Source organism: Colletotrichum destructivum, chromosome 3 (genome assembly GCF_034447905.1).
Source record: "Colletotrichum destructivum chromosome 3, complete sequence".
NCBI lineage: Eukaryota > Fungi > Ascomycota > Sordariomycetes > Glomerellales > Glomerellaceae > Colletotrichum > Colletotrichum destructivum.
Window position 1 is genome coordinate 2,921,288 of NC_085898.1, and position 14,515 is coordinate 2,935,802.

General features: G+C 52.6%; 3 protein-coding genes across 3 annotated transcripts; 2 read left to right on the plus strand and 1 right to left on the minus strand.

The window, feature by feature from the left end:
* The first annotated feature begins 1,989 nt into the window (after positions 1-1,989).
* On the plus strand, positions 1,990-7,310 carry CDEST_04977 (uncharacterized protein). The gene is made up of 3 exons (XM_062921136.1): positions 1,990-5,400; positions 5,519-5,776; positions 5,846-7,310. The coding sequence occupies exons 1-3, from the start codon at positions 4,617-4,619 to the stop codon at positions 5,944-5,946; spliced, it is 1,143 nt and encodes a 380-aa protein (XP_062777187.1). The 5' UTR covers positions 1,990-4,616; the 3' UTR covers positions 5,947-7,310.
* A 2,834-nt stretch (positions 7,311-10,144) lies between these two features.
* Positions 10,145-10,516, plus strand: CDEST_04978 (uncharacterized protein; the record flags this gene model as incomplete). The annotated part of the gene is made up of 1 exon (XM_062921137.1): positions 10,145-10,516. One exon carries the CDS (start codon positions 10,145-10,147, stop codon positions 10,514-10,516), a length of 372 nt encoding a protein of 123 aa, XP_062777188.1.
* Positions 10,517-12,345: 1,829 nt separating this feature from the next.
* CDEST_04979 (Putative calcineurin B protein) lies at positions 12,346-14,155 on the minus strand. Its single transcript, XM_062921138.1, has 5 exons — positions 13,796-14,155; positions 13,678-13,730; positions 13,504-13,577; positions 13,101-13,435; positions 12,346-13,042 (listed from the first exon to the last, which is right to left on the minus strand). Exons 1-5 carry the CDS (start codon positions 13,845-13,847, stop codon positions 13,032-13,034), a joined length of 525 nt encoding a protein of 174 aa, XP_062777189.1. The 5' UTR covers positions 13,848-14,155; the 3' UTR covers positions 12,346-13,031.
* Between the last annotated feature and the right edge of the window lie 360 nt (positions 14,156-14,515).

A 14,515-nucleotide genomic window follows, 5' to 3' on the forward strand; every position in this document is an offset into this window, starting at 1 on the left:
CCGCCATGGACTGGAGTGGGTGTCGGCCGCGATGTATGTACGTCATTCGGCATCGGCAATGCATGGTTTCGTCTCGCGATTGAGGGCCTTTCTCTGGGGTATGAAGCTTTAGACCAACAGTGCGACTACGAACGCCATGAAAGCCAAGGTACGGTGCTTCGAGAGCTCTGGCAGACGGCTCTCAACAGGGTCTATCTGCGGATCCTACTGTGCCGGAAAAGGGCCAGGACAGATGTATTGCTTCACAAAAAGAATGCAAGCAATTATGGAGGTTATTTGCCAATGCCAGATGTATGCATGTGCCTACGTACTTGTGTAGGTATGTGTGAAAGTGGTCCCCCCGGCCGGTACGGCAGGGGAGGGGGAGGAACGCGGACCAGGGTTGCCGGCCTTGTCTCAGAGCGGTAATAAACAAAGCCCCCAAATCCAGCCATCTGGGTGCTCACAGAATTTTTTTAACTTTTACAATCCCTCCAGCTCATCGTCCAGGGGGCTCGTCATGGGCATCACACCGGAGGGGGAGGGGAGGGGAGTCCTGAGGGGGGGGAAAGTACTCTGTAGCAGAGCAGGAACAGTGGCCCTGTTTCTCCCTCCCCTCCCTCCTCCCCCAATATTCGCCCACTCCCCGGGCATCCAGACTCTCCTCATGGCTCTCAGCTTGCCATTCGCAGTTCGAATATCTGTGGTTCCAATGGGGGGAGATTGGAAGGGGGATGGGAAGACGGGCCTCCTAAGCATCTTGCCCAAGTCCACGCAGAAAATCGAGACGAGGTTGGTAGCAAACAGTATGGAAGGTTACATTGACTTTTTTCGTTCCTTTTTCCTTCGAAATGCCGGTGGTGGGCTCAACGAGCAGATCAAGGAGAGGAAGACGACACCAACGTCACGTCACGTTAAGACAAGTCAAGTCAAGTCAAGCCGGAAGGCTCGACTCTCGAGAGGGGACTCGGTTGAGAAGGCTCAACGATGTCGAGAGCAGGAGCCAGCTCCGGATGAGGCAGACCAACCACCAACTCCAGGGCAGGTGGATGGAGAAGAGAGCCTGCCTGACATGAGGTGAAGTGAGCCACCACCCTTCCTTTACTTTTCTGTGGTGTGCATGGAATGATTATCAAGGGGGAGGGGTGTTCCGATCCAACCCTCCACTGCCGCGAAACAGACAAGAGAACGGAATGGGAATAAAGGAGGGCCAGGACTCAGCACCCCCCCCCATCCTTTGCAGTCTCTTTTTCTGGCTGGTCCGCGTGTGCTTGGCTTCCCATATCATCTCTTGTCGGCCATTGAGGTATTCTCCTACCCAGGTTTGGCATGCTCCCCTCTTCTCTGTAGAAATATGCCGTGTTCATGAGTTCTTCAACGCAGCAAGTGACAAGAACAGGGCATCTTCAAGTCTTTTTCTTCCCAAGTACTGCTGTCGTTTGTTTCTCTACATGATACACCAACTGCCTCCCTTCCCACGTCGCACGCCCTGCACTCTCACGTCTGCTTTTCTACCCCAAGGCAGCAACAAACCTTTTCACACCATACCATGCCTCAAGCTTTCTGCGCCGCTGCATTCCTCACTCCTGAGGCGAACCCAGCGCAGGGTACCTGACAAGACCTGACTCTGTCCTCGCAACTAGCCCCTCGTTACAGGGTGTGCCACCCCCTCTGTGTTCTTCTTGCCCTCCAGTCTGTCTCTCGCTCTTTCTCTCTCTCCCTCGCTCTCTCGTTCTCTCGCTCTCTCTTACACCGCAAACCAAACCACCCGATCCAAGCCCTTTGGCTCCTCTTTCTTACTCGGCGAATTGAGTCTCTTGTGAAGTGACTGCTGGGCGCTGTGGCCAATCAATTGACTTGCTGTCCTTCCTACGCCTCCGACATCTGCCAGTACAGTAGAGATACATCTGATACGGATACCTCACCCAGACCTCCCTTTCTCACCCCCCTTGCCAGTACGCCCATCCTCCTTCCATCTATCACCGCCGCCGCCGCCGCCACCAGCTCACCATTGCGAGAGACACTCCATCGCCCACTCAAGCGAGGGTTTTTAAACACTGTACACCCACGTCGACACCATCAAGTCAACCGTCGCCTGTCGCCTCCCGCCTGCATATCATCCATCCATATTCGTCCGTCAATCACGCCTCTTTTTACCAGAGAGCCGGTTGCCGTACCAAGAACCCTTTCTCTCCAAACTGTCCAAACTTTGCCTTGCAAATCGCTGCATAACGTCTCTCGTTCGGCTAGGTTTCAGCTTCGACTTCATCTATCGGGCCCAGCCTGAGGTCTCTAGTCATCTAATTACGAGCATCCAATATCTACCAGCCCTCTAAAGAGTCCTGTCGCTCTGTCTCCCAGTTCCATCCGGCTCCAATCCTCCCGTTTCGCTACAGCCGTCCACCTTGACCTGTTTTTCCTGGTGCCGCACTTGTACTCTGCTGGCCGCGGTTCCCTCGTGGGCTGCCACGCGCATCGAACCCGAGGGGAATCCATTGGGACAATACAAACCCGTGGGCAGGCAGGCATCGAGCCAGTTTGGTTGGTTGTGTTTTTTTGTGTTCTTTTTTTTTCGCGGTACAACCACTTTTAGATTACATCTGGGGCTCTCTGGCGCATTACGAGGTCCAGCTTGTTTCCCCTTGGGGCCATCTAGCCACACTTGGATTGAATCTGCCCTACCTTACTCCACGGAACGGATACTTCCTCGACCACGGCGCTGTCTGCCGGGTTCATTACTCTTTGGCTCTGCATACACCACGCTACCTACTTACAACCGTCCGGTAGTAGTACTATTGCCTTTCCACTTTCCCCCTCCTTCGATCGTCTCTGCCTACTGGGTTCGGTTCTTCTTTTTAGTCTCATCTGTCCCCGTCCCGGCGCAGACTTTCTTGGACTTGGGACTCCTGGTTTCCATTATTGGCTGGTTCGTTCCCCTTTGAAATGGAAGGCTAGTGCTTCTTGTCGTCTGCTTGTCCGTGTGTCCTCCGCTCTCGCTCGTCTTTTCTGCCTCGCCTCAACTTCCGGGTCTTGTCTCTCACACACGCTCGCTCACTCTCTCACATACGTACCTAGTTGCCCCCATTTTAGCACCGGTCTCTATTTGGATCATTGTTGCTTTTTCCCCTTTCCTTCCCGTCCACCTTAACATTTGATTTCTTTTCCCTCTCTTCCTCTTTACTCCCCTCACTCCCCTTCTCACACTGATGAATCTTGCCGGCATCGACCCATATCTGCATCCCTTCCATGTTATAAGACTGAACCCCGAGACTACCGCTTACAGTCCTTCACACCAACAACCCGAACACGCCCTATAGCATCTCTCCTTACCATCATCACAAGCTTCCCCTGTTTTTCCTTTACAGCTAAACCCCTCCCCTCCCCAAGGCTACATAGACCCGCGTCTAGCCTCGCAGCGCGCTACGAGCAGCAAAAGTGGTTCCCGGTCCTGCTCCATCCACATCACGAGCCTCAACGCGAGCCCCAACCCCCAATCCGATACCCGCCTCGCCCACGCTGCACAGCCTCTTCTATCCCCCCCCCCCCCCATTCCTAGCCAAGCCTGAACCTCAGGTCACCAACCTATCCTGCTCATCTCAAGACAAGATCGGTCCGGCCGGCGCTTGCTCTTGCTCTGACGAATCGCATCTTGCGTCAAGGCGACTCGGTGGTCGCTGAGACCCTGGTGCGGCTTCATTGCCCAAGCAGATCGTGCAGGGGCCGGCTTGTAATGTTGGACATCGTGGTGCATGCGGCATCTGGGATCTTCCTGGTATCAAACCTGACACCAGTTTGACAAGTCAGCGCGATATCCACCTCACTCGCTGGCTTTTTGTTTTCCAAAATCTAAACTTCTCTGACGACTCACAAGACATTAACGACTCGTCGCCAATTCTTCGTCTTGTCTTCCCGAACCTTCAGGCGTCAGGGCATGAAGTAGACCTGCGCTAGCTTCGCCGAGCTTGTCGCGACAAGCAAGTCTGGACAGTTAACTTCCTTGCTCCTCCCCATCCTTCACCACGTCCGCCATCTTCCTTCCCAAGTCAAATCATAAAAGCCACTTCTATTACCCGCCGCCCAAGGAACCTGCCAGCCCGTCCCGTGCTGTCCTCTGCTCGGCTCGACATCAGACAGACCCTACATCGGCATCACACATCAGGCCCTCCGCCTCTCAAGTCCACGCTCCCTTACCTATTATCTCAATCAAAATTCGAACCATTATCGAACTGACAGCTCTCCCGCGCGACATTATCACCCACCACCGTCACTGCCAGGTCGAGTCTTGATAACCCCCTCCCCCCTACTCATCCTTCTGTTCTTGCGACACGACTGGTACCTTTTCCGGTTTACTCGGACGAGGCATACACACTTCGAATAGAGAAAAGAGTTCCGCGCGCGTTCTCGACGAAGTTGAAAAGTACGGATCCTTGCCGACGCCACACGCCGATTTTTGGAACAAAGGGAAGGACAACGAGGGAAAGACAACGGGGTTTTCACTTAGACACGACAACCGGACGGTCTCGTGACCGATCCGACGGCCCAACCTGGCCCTACTGTACACATCGCCAGCTCCGTTGCCGCCGGCGCATACGGTAGGCTTGCCCTCGGAGCCGACCGGCGACCAAACCCCTCGTGGGATGGATGATCCCAACCGCCGTCGGAGGCAGAATGAAGCGCCCATGCATCCCACCTCCAACCCAAGATACAACGTTCAAGACCCTTTGCAGCAGCGCCGCACAATGGCCACAGGCTCGACGGAGCGATATAACCGGCCGGCGCCGCTCAACACCTCGCCTTCGCAAGGGCGGGGTAGCATGGGAAGCACGGGTAGCTACAGCACGTACAACTATCAGGAACCGGTAGCAGGCTCTTTTAACGCGCCCATGGCGACCAACACGATGCACTATCCTTCGGGATATGGCCAGGACGGCCGCCCGGCGCAGAACTTTGGCGGATACAACGCGGCCATGACCATGGGCTACGACAACCTAGCAGGCGCAACGGGCTCCGTCTACGATAACCAGGCACAGTTCCAGCGGCAGCCTGCAGCTGCTCCCATCCTGCCAACAGACGTGTCGACGTCGTATTTCTCCAACGATCCGAGCAGTAGTACGGGAACCTCCAACATTCCCCATGCGCAACCTGCCAGCGCCACAGCGACGGCATATCAACAGCCGCAAATGGCTAACTACCAGGCCAACATTTCCAACGTGGGCGGGATGCCACAGCAGACAGCGAGTGCCGACGTATCTATGGAAGAGCAGGATTACTCTGCCACGGGTGGCTTGGAGGAGAAATGGATGGAATACCAGTCGGCGCTGCGAGGTGTCTTCCAGAATGTCCGTAACGGCGTGCTTGAGAGCGCTAGCCAGTCGCTTCTGGATGTGTCGAACTGGCTGCTCACGCAAGTTGTCGATCTCGGTATGCCTCGGAAACTACACACCCCCACAGCCTTGTCAGCTTTTTTTTTTTTTTTTAGCTTTTTCCGTTTTCTCAGTCTCCTCTTGGCTACGTTACTAACACGATGGTTTCTTTGTAGGACTCAACCTTGACGACCAAAACCTTCACGGTGACCGGATTAAGCTCTGGAACGACTTCAACCACGCATGGCTCGCGCTTTTCCAGATGCAGAAGGACATGATGGAACCAGGGAGACAGTTGCAACGATCGCAAACCTTGATCACTAAAGAAGGGTTGGAAAAGATGGGTAAAGAGCTGGTTCGGCTTTGCGACGGTATCGAGCGCCACGGCCTCGTCGATTACCAGTATGGTGTTTGGGAGCAACAGATCATCGAGAGTAAGCCCCGCGTGTCCCCAGTAACCATAATCGCAGATTCATGGAATGCTGACAGCTCTGCTTCTCCAGTACTTGAGGCTTGCATCGATCAATATGAAGCAAACGAAGAATCCAGCGGCAACAGCGGTGCAGCCCAAACAGGTTCTGGCTCTCATCAAGGGAGTCGATGAGGCGCACTGCAAGAGGGTTCGGTCGTCTGCTGAGCCCTGAGATCAACCTCTCAGAAATGACTGCATCTCAGGGCATGCGGAAATACCTTTGAACAAATTCGGGCTGGGCTCGGGTGGGCGGCTTCTTTACGGATTCGCTATTTCTCTTTTACACACCCATGACGGCCTCGTTTTTCTTTATCCGCTCTCCCCTTCGCCACTGTACATTATTGGCATTCGGAACGTCTTGCCACGAGAGATGGATATCCAAGATGATGTCACGCGGACTTGGAATTTATCAGGAGGATAGCTGCTCTCATCGTTCTCGCATTCCAGAAAACGGCCGGGCAGATATCGGATATCTATGTCGGTATCCCCAATAGGGCACCACCTGTTGCATTCTTCTTTTGTTCCTTTCTTTTTTCTTTTATTGATACTTCCTTCCTTGCCTTCTTAAGGACACATTTTCACCAATGTCGACGACCAGGTTGTCCACCCGAGCAAGGTGAGGCAACGGAATCGAAAGAGGACAGAAGCTGGGTGGCATTTTGGGATCTTTCCAGGGGCATGTGCAGTAAGGGGTGTGTGGAAAGGGAGGGTTAAAAAATGTGGTATTTACGGGACGGTCATAGATGGGCGTACCGGGAAACACCTTTTATTGTTTATTGTTTCTTTTCTTTTTTCTCTTTTTCTTCTTTCGATGGAATGACGAACGACGAAATGCTGCGGGTGGCCAACCAAAGGCGCAAAGAAGTGAGGCCGGATACTCGCAAACGAAGGGATGAGGAGCAAAAGACAGCCCATACCAAAAAAGAGGGCTGTGACTGGAAGAGGAGAGGGGGCGTGTGCGTATGTAAGTATGTGTGTATGTCTCTTCCTGTTGTAGAAATCATGTATACCTACCTACGGAGCTGTAGTAGATCAGGCCGGGACGCTCTCACGAGCTTTGCGCCATGCAGCGCAAACATACTGGGTGGAGGGGTGGAGGTTTATCTGTTTCTTACTGTTTTTTCTTTGATATTGTTCGGTTCTGTTTCCTTCTCCGTTTGCCCGTTTTCTTCTTTCTCTTCTCGCTTCTGTCCGAGGGCAGCCTCGGCGACTATGTATGTATGTACGTACGTTCGCACGTACTTGTAAACCCTTGTTGCAATCAACCAAAGACGAATGACGCATAGACGATGTCGAGTGTCCAAGAGCCGGCGGCCGAGCGCTGCATGTCGAGCTGGGGGCTCCAGCTGTGCAGACGAGATGCTACGTGCGGGGCTGTTTCAATCAAGAGTTGGTTGGTATCGAATCTGGTTGGTCGTTGAAGATGCTGGCCTCGGGCGGCGCCTCACCGTCGATCTTTCTGCCCTACGCTTATTTGATCAACAAGGCGCGTCATGTCGACATGGTTTCCCAGGGCGCGTGCCCTGTAAGCCTCATGCAGGTGATCCGAGTTGGTGTTAGACCTGGCGAAGCTGGCCAGAAGTTGGGCGGCTCCCAAGCCCACCTGCCACGCGACAGAGATGCGGGTGGGGTGGGAGGAGTGTTCGAGGCTCCGTAGCCGATAAAATGGATTGGGGAAGGGAACAGTCCGGTGGTGGGGGTGGGTGGCAGCTCTGATCGTCAAGTCAAGTTCATTAATGCCCAATCGCACAGGGCTACTTGAGCAGGCAGTGTATGAGGCGTTGACTGGCGGGTCGGCCTTGGACAAGACGAGTCCGACGACTGCTCTCTGCGCCGATCTCCCGCCTTGGAGAGGAGACTAGTGACGCCAGATGGGGATTGGAAATAAGAGCCGGGGGGGGGGGAGTGTGGAGGAGGTACTGTAAGTCCAGACCTTTGGCTGCGTGGGTATGTCTGTCTGTGTACGTATGCGACTCTTTCCCCGCAAACCAAACTTGGAGGGAGACGGGCTTTGGACCCTGGAAGGAAGATTGGTCTCGGTTTGCACAATTCCCGTCGACTCCTCTTGGCCTATTTCGGTTCGCTAAAGACCGCCAACCAAACCCTTTTCCCTTTGCACTGCGCCCCAAGTCAGGCAGCAATCTCGACCTGACTGAGGCTCTCTCAGAACCGCGGCAGACGAGTAGGGTTGTGTTTGCTCCATTTCTTCTTCCTTTCTTTTTGTTTGTGTGAGTGTGTGCGTGAGAGAGAGAGAGAAGGGTGGGGGGGGTGAAAGAGAGTATTGAAACCATACTGTCTTGGCTCTCTGATTACAAACCTTGGCGAACAGGCCGCTTCTGATGATTGACAAATGATCATAGTGGCCGGCCCTTGGATGCGGGTTCCCGTTTGCCTGTGGCCTGCGGCGGGTGCGGGAAAAGCCAGGACCACTGTGGTGTTCTCGGTGTGTTGACTGCTGTACTAAAGTGCGTTGCCAAGGCGGTCCCTCTTAAAAGGTTGCACGAGTTGACTGGTGTACCTGCGAGTTGTCCGGCTGTCGGTCGAGCTGTGTGCGGGATTGGCGTTTGCGGTTAATCAATGCGGGTTGCTGGTCGGATGTATTGTTCATTCGTACGTATATGGCCTGTCAAACCCCCCTGTCCGCCAGTTGCCCGCAGCTCCGCGGCGGACCCAACTCCGGGCTGCAGCTAAAGCCTACGAAACCAATGACGGACAACGTCTCGTCCTCGGCCGAACAGATCCTCATGGTGATGCCCGCTTGCCTGTTATGCGGTGGCCTGGATTCTTAACAAAAAGATGCGTTGCAAAATCGCTAACTGATCGAGACCCGGCATGGCTAAAACACACGCAATTGGAATACCGGCGGCAAACAGGATGGCGGGATATGAGTGCGACATTGATGTGATGTGACAAGTGACGAGGACCTTGCATGATGCTGGACAGGCGCATCAAGATGAGTTCCTGATTCGATCGCATCGAGAGGGGCCACAGAATCCAGCTGGTTGGAACCTTTGGTGCTAATCCGTCTGGGCGACGAGTCTCATTGGCTGACACCATCATGCTGTCGTCAATGTCGATGCGGGCGGACGAATGATTGTATTTGCGTAAGAAGGAATTACAAAGCACAACACTGGGATTATATCCCTGCTCGGCCCTTCAGTTGTGTTGTCTCAAGGGATGGGAGGCCCGCAGTGGAAGAAGCAAAGCTTGCTGCCAGACGAGGCTTATGGTGAGGCGGAGTAGGCAGGGGGGCTGACAGGGTATTGTCTTTGATGCGGGAGAAACGGGCTACCAAGTTGTAGATCATCGGGGGGGGTTCAGTGGTTGGTGTGGTTATTTGTGTTACAGACATGGGTCGTCTACGTATCTCAGAACACATATATTGAGACACGGCTGAAAAGGCCATCCCAGCATACCAGTTTCGCATGCAGAAAGCAAGGCTGCCTCTCGAGGAAACATGGCGGCCTGTTGTTCTCCTCGTTGGACGGACGATGAGGCGAGCACGAACCGGACTTTGGACTTTGGCGATAAGACGGGTCCTGTTCGCGATATCCGGCGGGCGTAGCCCCCCCTCCCATCCCCCCTCCCTACAGGTTTAAGGACTCGCGATGTCGCCTTAAGCTTTCGATGATTGGCGCGTGTAAAACGAGCCAGCCCCATCTCTACTTGGTCAAGTGTCTTGCCCACCGAGGCCCGGTGCTTTGGGAAGCGCTCGGGATCTGAGGAGTGGGAAGAGAGGTAGGTCTAGGGAAGATGCTGTGTCTAGTTGTTCGGAGCAGCATGTTATGGTTGGAGTAGATGTAGAACGACCCGACAGTGCCTTGGTTAAGAAGGATGGAGGAGCAAGATTGAGACTTGCATATTAATCCCCCTCCCCTTTGCGTTGGTTTATACATCGAGAAATGTGACCTGTCACTTTTACCGCGCCGTCGCAGCTCCACCCCACACTCTGTTTAGGAAATGATGGAACGAAGGCCATGTTGGTGAACAGACGTGATCTGCTGATCCCTGTTGAAGAGAGTATCATAGTGGAGCTTCGTCCTATGTACCGGTACAACAATATCTGGGCGTTCATTTCCTGGCCCGGAAGCTTTGCCGGTCGTTCGTCCGCTTCTGTTGGGAGTAACACTGTCCCGGTGTGGGTCTCAGCGTCGGATGGACCCATCCGGGTCGGCGTTGACCGGAGGCTACAATCCCGTGTTTCTCGTGGCTGGCGTTTGAGACTGTTCGGCAAGTCTGTGCAATCTGACATGGTTTTTAAATGAGAGGCCTCTATCTGTGTCTGGGCTATTGGGATTGGACGCTGTCGTCCATCCGACACAAGGCGACAATGACACCTCAGATTTCTCACCGGTATAACTTTGATCGTACTCGTATCGTAAGAGCAGATGTTATTCGATTTAAAAAGCCGGCTACAATTCTTGATGAAAAGGAGAGAAAGTTGCACTGGAGAGCTGAAGTGCGTGATCGATCGACTTACTTGCTATTTGGCCATTTTAAGTTATGGTGCCCTGGCGTTCCATTTATTGGTTTGGCGATTCGTGACACCGGCTTTGATAAGATCAGATTCTCATGTGTGATAAGTCAAAGTGGTTTCACAATCAAGCGGACACCCTCTCGGTTGCAGGGCTTGTCTTGGACCGGTCGTGGCTGTCCATGCACTTTGAGTAGTTGTGTAATCGCGAACAGTTGTAGTGAGTAACAACGTCAAGCAGATACAGTGGACCGGTACGTCCTGATAATACAGCCCTTTTTGCAGGAAAGAGGTGTTGAGATAGTACTCAGGGACGATCAATAATCGGAGACTGGATGCCGTTTCCTTGGACCAGTGCGGTACAGAGCTTGAGCCGAGGCTAATTCTTGCGAACTCAGATAACACATTGTCTCCGTGCGAATGAGACTTAATACCTCGGCAAAGGAGGGGACAATACTGGAGACTGCAAGGCATCTGGTGAACCACTGGTTTGTGATCGTGCTTGGTTTCAAGAAGGGACACTTCTGAGCAACATATGCTATAAATCACGAAAATATTTGAAATGACAATGACGGACGTTTGCTGCACTGGTCATCGGGTCATAATACTGACAGGTCTTCACAGTTGTGGGTGGTTTTAGAAGAGCTTGATGACAATAATAGAACATATATTGTAGCGGTTTACTTGAGAGCAGACGCTAATGTGTGTGGCTGATAATTGCGGAAATCAATTCAAGTAATGATGGGGGCGCTCTTCAGGGTGTACTTTGAGTTGCTTTCCTTGTATCAACATAGAGTAAAGAAGAACATTTCCGAAAGGGATCGCCTGGTCTCGTGCTTGTTTGGGCACGAGTTGGGTGATCATCTCACCCGCAGCTCAAGAAATACTTCTACTGCCAGAATCGCGGTACAGTACACAAAGGTCCGCCGAAAAGACGGGTATGAATAAGTGACTAAATCAACATTTGGCCCTGATATGCCCTGGTGGCAACAGGGTGACAGAACCATTGGAACCCCCAAGAGTGGCATTTTCAGTTCTAATTGATGTTCCGCCACCAAAACCCCTTTAGAACAATGCATTCAACCCTTTCGTATCTCGTAATACTCCAGGCATACGAGAAAACATTGCACATGATATGGCCATGTCCCTTATGCACAAGAGAATGGCAAAACGATAATTAGACGACGGCCTGGCTTGACTTAAAAGAAGCACATGGCTGGGTATCATAGTAGAACGGACTGTAAAGAATCGGTTCAAACAGAGAGCGAGACTTTTTTTTGATTTCTACTGATCAACATAACAGGGGCTCACTTGTAGCCAAGACTGATAACTGCATAGATGACTGCTGCGTCCTTAGAATGCCCTAAGTATTAGGTGTTAGGCCCATTCATGTCAAACCGATGCTGCCCATAAATCGTGAGAACGCCTACGCTTGTAAGAGTGTGAAAATACTCAGACAAGGTTTAAACATCGTTGCTACATAGAAAACAGTGTAGCCTTGAGTTTACGTCGTCCTGCGAAACCCATAGGAAACCAGACGGACAGCAAGGTTCATTGTACTTATCATGCCTTGACACGCGGGTGGATAGAACCACGTGGGCTGGCAGTAGCAGCGATCACACTTACAGGTTCAAGCGCACAAGAAGACACGGCCCATAGCTGGATACACAACCCTTGAACGCCCAGCACTTACGGAACCGGTCTGTCTGTAGCCTTACGGGAAGTAGAAGGGAAAAGGAGGTAAAGTAGTATTACAACAGGTCAAGAAGGTATACATTTTACATCAGCTAGACATCCCGACACAGGCCTGAAGATAGCCCGAACATTCCTTTTTCTCGGTTAAGGACCAGATGTGGAGCATCAGTCTGCAAAACACAGTTGGACGTTAATAAAAGCAGTCGACGATACTAAAAACATGACCTGTAACTGTCAGTCAGTGCTGTGTCGCCAGCCTTAGAACGACATCTATATTAGCACATTAAAAGGTTAACCAAAGACCCCGCTTCCAGTGGACGATGATGAACAAGCGTTGGTTGGATTCGGCCATGAAAACGAGACTTGTTTCCATTAAGGGTTGCGCAATAATACATAATGCCCCTCCAATCTACTCTAAGTGCAGTGCCAAGAAGATAATGCTTAGTCTTGAATTCAGACTGACGAGACATCCAAGGCCCTCATTGCATGCACTCCAAGCGTTTGTAGCGAGGCTTACTACACAAACACTCGCTCTAGCGGCGTTCAAAATATCCGCAATTTTGCCACGCTTGCCACGCCTCTTAAACAAAGGGTGACACAACTACCTAGCGCGCATGTTTCCGACGTACAGGGAGGCGAACATGTCGCGGCCATGTTCCTTTCCAGGCGAAAAATCGACGGTAAGGGAACAGAATCATTCGAGTATGTACCACAAGTCTACCGGACACAGATCGGGGTGTCTCGGTATATCACGAGAATGGTGTCATGGAAATAATTGTCCCCCAGAGCTGAACCTGTTACCTAGTCAACATGGTCGAAACTGGTCGAAAAGAAGCTCAGCCTCTCTAACCGGTCGAGCCAGCAATTATCTCGGAGGACTACACAGATACAAGCCGCAGATACCGAAGCTGCTGAAACCCAGAAACTTCAATTCGGGCCAATACGACGGCTGCGGTGCCGCCTAGGGGCAATGATGTATCTCTACCTAGAAGAGTGTTGCAATTCATGTCTCATGATCCTGATGCGCGCGCCAACACCATACTCTACTTTAGAATGTATCTATGAAGAGACCGTTAGCTGACGAAGTAAAGGGAATGAAACCAGTAGGGAAACTCACCCAAGGTCATGCTCATGCTGACATCCGTGTTCTCCACCATCTTAGTGAACTCCTCGAAGCTGATCTTGCCGTCCTTGTCCAGGTCTGCCTCCATGATGGTCTTGTCGACGATCTGCTGCAGCTGCTGGTCCTTAAGGTTACTGCCAACCATCATCTTGAGCACGATGAAGAGCTCGCCATTGCTGATGTAGCCGTCGCGGTCAATGTCGTACACCTTGAAGGCGAAGCGCAGCTTCTGCTCTTTGTTGCCCTTGCTTGAGAAGGCGCTGAGACCAGACACAAACTCCTGGAAGTCAACGTCGCCGCCGCCGTCCTCATCAAAGATAGCAATCATTCTGCGTAGGAGACGCTGTCAGCAATAGGACTCGGATGGTGTCTTCGGCCGCGCAAATGGGTTGGCTACCTCGTCGCTAGCGGGTTGGAGGAAATCTGGGGGAGACTGAGGAACTCGTCGCGCTCGATCGTGCCGGAGTTGTCCTGCAAGGAAGTCGGTCAGCATAGGGCTCGGCTTGCGACATGGGGTTCGCTGAAGCGGCGACGACAGGCAAAGGAAAATAAGTGCCCGAGAGAGACGTGCCTTGTCCAGTTTCATGAAACGTTTCCTTAGACGGTCAACCTCCTCTCTGTCGACTGCCTGCCCGTCAGCACGCCCAAGTCTGTGCGACAAAGAAGTCAACTGCGGGGGAGGGGCTTACAGTTGGACCCCTGGACAATGTTGTCCAACACGGCACTGGTAGTATTGCCCATGATGGCGAACGCGGGCAACGGGTCAGGACTAAAGCTTTAAGATTGCGCGGTGTGTGCAGTTGGGAGATATGCTCGGTTGGAGAGGGTTCGTCGCAGGTGGACTTCCTGTCGAGCTCAAGTTCGCTAATTCGCCGTGGGGTTCGCCTTGAGTGGTGGGAGATGGAAGATTGTCAAGCGCAAGGCTAAGCAAATGGAAGCACACTAGGCATTGGCGTGGGTAGTCAAAGTAAGGACAGGCGGCGACCAGGCTTGGACTGGACGGGATTGGACGTGGATTCGGGCAGCTGAACAGCGACCCGAGCCAGAACCAGAACCCACCGCCGCCAACGCATAATGCTGACGCACAGACCAATTTGGGACCAAGTCACCTACATTTGATAGACGTACGACGTAAACGGCCGGCGAAGTGTCAGATGTATCACCACTGCCATTTGAGTTTCTGGAACATGACTTGAGAAAATAAAAGGTCGGAAATGAGATATACGGCCTGCGCTCCAGAACAACGTGAAATGCAAAACGTTGTTCTAAACACGGCTCAGTTTGCTGGGGCTTTTGCAGCACCGGGCTCGACCAGCACGTGACTTGCCTGGCAGCTTCCCCCTATTTTCAGGCGATTTTTGGGCGGGTGCCAGTCACTTCCATGGGACGTCGGCGAGTCTCTGCTTCCC

What these genes read in the sequence shown, in the direction of transcription:
- CDEST_04977 (XM_062921136.1), top strand. Translation starts at nt 4,617, where the DNA reads ATGGATGATCCCAACCGCCGTCGGAGGCAGAATGAAGCGCCCATGCAT. An exon ending in CACGCAAGTTGTCGATCTCG is followed by an intron (nt 5,401 to 5,518) that starts GTATGCCTCGGA and finishes GTTTCTTTGTAG; the next exon opens with GACTCAACCTTGACGACCAA. An exon ending in GGAGCAACAGATCATCGAGA is followed by an intron (nt 5,777 to 5,845) that starts GTAAGCCCCGCG and finishes CTGCTTCTCCAG; the next exon opens with TACTTGAGGCTTGCATCGAT.
- CDEST_04979 (XM_062921138.1), bottom strand. Translation starts at nt 13,847, where the DNA reads ATGGGCAATACTACCAGTGCCGTGTTGGACAACATTGTCCAGGGGTCC. An exon ending in GTTTCATGAAACTGGACAAG is followed by an intron (nt 13,578 to 13,677) that starts GCACGTCTCTCT and finishes ACTTCCTTGCAG; the next exon opens with GACAACTCCGGCACGATCGA. An exon ending in TCCAACCCGCTAGCGACGAG is followed by an intron (nt 13,436 to 13,503) that starts GTAGCCAACCCA and finishes TCTCCTACGCAG; the next exon opens with AATGATTGCTATCTTTGATG.